This window comes from Quercus suber, unplaced genomic scaffold, assembly GCF_002906115.3.
Source record: "Quercus suber isolate HL8 unplaced genomic scaffold, Cork oak 2.0 scaffold_400, whole genome shotgun sequence".
Taxonomy (NCBI): Eukaryota; Viridiplantae; Streptophyta; class Magnoliopsida; order Fagales; family Fagaceae; genus Quercus; species Quercus suber.
This window is the reverse complement of record NW_027069851.1, coordinates 694,367-697,093: the sequence shown is the minus strand read 5'-3', so window position 1 is coordinate 697,093 and position 2,727 is coordinate 694,367. Positions and strand designations below refer to the sequence as shown.

At 42.6% G+C, this 2,727-nt stretch overlaps 1 protein-coding gene across 1 annotated transcript; it reads right to left on the bottom strand.

Moving 5' to 3' along the window:
- Positions 1–646: 646 nt before the first annotated feature.
- On the bottom strand, positions 647–2,152 carry LOC112022379 (uncharacterized). The gene has a single exon (XM_024054968.1). It carries the CDS (start codon positions 2,150–2,152, stop codon positions 647–649), a length of 1,506 nt encoding a protein of 501 aa, XP_023910736.1.
- Between the last annotated feature and the right edge of the window lie 575 nt (positions 2,153–2,727).

Genomic DNA, 2,727 nt, shown 5'->3' with positions numbered 1-2,727 from the left:
TTTATTGATCTAATTTTAGAGAGTTAAATTGTGTAACTGGTTCTTAAGTCAAGTAGTTTTCTTTTGGTAAGTTCTAATGTGCCCATTGGCAAAGCATATTCTCCCCAGAAAATTATTAGGTACTCTCGGAATACTATAAATGCGTACTCCCCCCTCTCACATAAACGGTGGGTCTCATCATGAATTTAATTAATAGAACTTATCATTCATGTAAGAGGAGGAAGTACGCATTTATAGTACTTCGGAAATACACAATAATTTTTCTTTCTTATCATTTATTCGTAATTAGCTGACTGGGTTCAGTCGTTTCAAACAATAAACACATATGAAAGCAATTTAAAAAATTTACCCCAAACAAATGAAGGAAAGGTAATATACTATTATTTTTATTATTTTTATCTAACTCCTTCAGGTTCAATCCTCGAAATATTCTTCAAACAATGAACATAAACATAATCCAAGCATTTCTTATTTTCTACTCTTTCTTTAAAAAAAAAAAAAAAAAAGAGAGGAGGCAACCACACACCTTTCTTTTTCTTTGTTTCTTTCTTTCCACACTCATCTAAAAGAATTTAAAGAATATCGTAAATCAATTAATTAAACTTTTAAAAAAAATTTGACCGTAATGTAAAAAGAACAGCGATGTTCATATAAACTGAACAGTAGCAGAACTACCAGGCAAGCACCGATTCTCGAACCTATATATACAACTCAACCCCACCAAAACCTCAACAATGGCGGCCTCCGTCTTCTCCAAATCTGAGTAATGCAGTGTCTGCAACAACAACACTCTCGGCTTCGAATCGAACTTCTGCCTCTCCATGTTCCTCTCCGCCTGCCACGTCATCGTGTCATGAGCCAAAGGCACCAGCCACCCCATGATCTCTTCCAACGCGTCCCTCCACCCTTCTGCGAGCGAGTGCCCATCGCAATCCTGATCCTCCCTTTTCAACCGATTGCTCTTCAGCTTCGCTCTCACTGTCCCCTTCAGCCTCGCCGGTAACATCTCGTACAATGCCTCACGCGCCTCCTCTCCTATCGTCGCCGGCGCATACAAACACTGCTCCGCACATATTATCACATTCGCGTACCGCAGTGATAGCCCCGACCCACCCACCGTGTGCGGTGGCGCCAACGCAAACACGTGATTGTTGTAATTCGTCATCATCGCTTCGCGGTTTCGTTGGGTCGTCGTGGACTCGATATCACGGTCCTGTGAAGATGGGTTCAGTTCGTGGCTCAAGAACCTGACTATAAACCTTTTATTGTTATTCGGTACTGGACCCGATTTCGAATTCGGCTTTTCGTTCTTGTCTGGGTCTTCATATTCGTTTTCATCGTCTTGGCGAATCCAACAAAAGTTTTGCCTTTTGTTATGATTTGAAACAAGGCGTAGGTTGCTTTTGTTGGAGAAAAAAGGTAGATCCGAAATGTAGGGTTCGAAAACGGAGCAGATTCGAGCGTAGACGACGCAAACGATTCGAGCCATGTGTCCGACGCTTTTGTCGAAGCCTTTATACCACAGCGAGGTTTCTCTGTAGTGTTGCACTTGTTTTCTCTGAACCACGATTTTCTGCTTTATGTATTCCAAGTTCGAAATCTGTTTGGGACCGATAGTGTTTTTCCACCGCTCTATTTTCCGCTCCGATGCTTCCAATTCGGCTAAAGATTCCAACGCTGCGTGTAGATTGGCAGTGGCGGATATGGATTTCTCCATTCTTTCGATGATTTTAAGGACGCGTTTCGTGTTGTATTCGAGTTTTCCCAGGTCGATGACCCCGAGTTTTAAGTCGGAGTAAATGAGGTCGAAGCGGTTGAGTCCCAAATCGGAACATTTCTGGCCGAACCGAGCGACGGTGATGGCAGCTTGATTGAGATCCTCGAGCCGTTCGGAACAAGCGAGGTTGAGGAGAAAGCCTTCGTCTTTGGAGTTCAAGTAGGCGACACCTTTAGACCTCATGATCTCTTTTCGGAGCTTTAAGAGTTGATCATCGGAGAGAGATTTGTAGAGAGAGACAAGGCGAGACATAGTCTTAGCGACGTCGAATGTGAGGATTCCGAGGGTGGAAGACGAGGTTGATTTTTGGTGGTGGCGTTGAGCGAAGAGTTGGCGATAATGGAGGCTCTTGGTTGCCCCAGAGAGCCAGGCCATGGTTGCGACAACCATGTCCTGTAGCTCTTCTGACCACCTTGTAACTGTAGTTGGTTTTAAGGTTAATTATTAAGGATGTTACAGAAAACTTTGTTGGGGATCGTTAACTGTTAGAGATAGATGGGTAGGGTTTAAGAATGAGTTAGCGAGAAGAGGCAATTCTGGTATATAAAGGTGTGGTGGGAATTATTGGACATTTCGAAGCTCTTTCATGCTGACGCGTTTGAACAGTTGGGAAATTTTGAGATTTCGGATTTAACAGAGTAAAGAGACCGACATGAATCATATAAGCCTAAAAAAAACAGTAAAAAAATGAGACTATGAATGTGATATGAGAGAGAGAGAGAGAGAGAGAGAGAGAGCATCTGAAGTCCGTGTTATTGGGGTTTAGCGCCACGTATGATTTCTATTTCTTTTACCATGTAGTCTATGACTTGGGAGGATCCTTCTCCGTTCGACTCCTTCCTATTCGGCAAGTCCTTGTTAGTTTGAACGTTGAAGTTGTTTTGAATCGTTTAGACCAGGATCCTCTCCTATTCCTACGGGGAAATTTTATATTTAAAGCTATATTTGAA

Bases quoted from the DNA above. Each gene is read 5' to 3' on its own strand.
- LOC112022379 (XM_024054968.1), bottom strand. From the start codon at position 2,152: ATGGCCTGGCTCTCTGGGGCAACCAAGAGCCTCCATTATCGCCAACTC.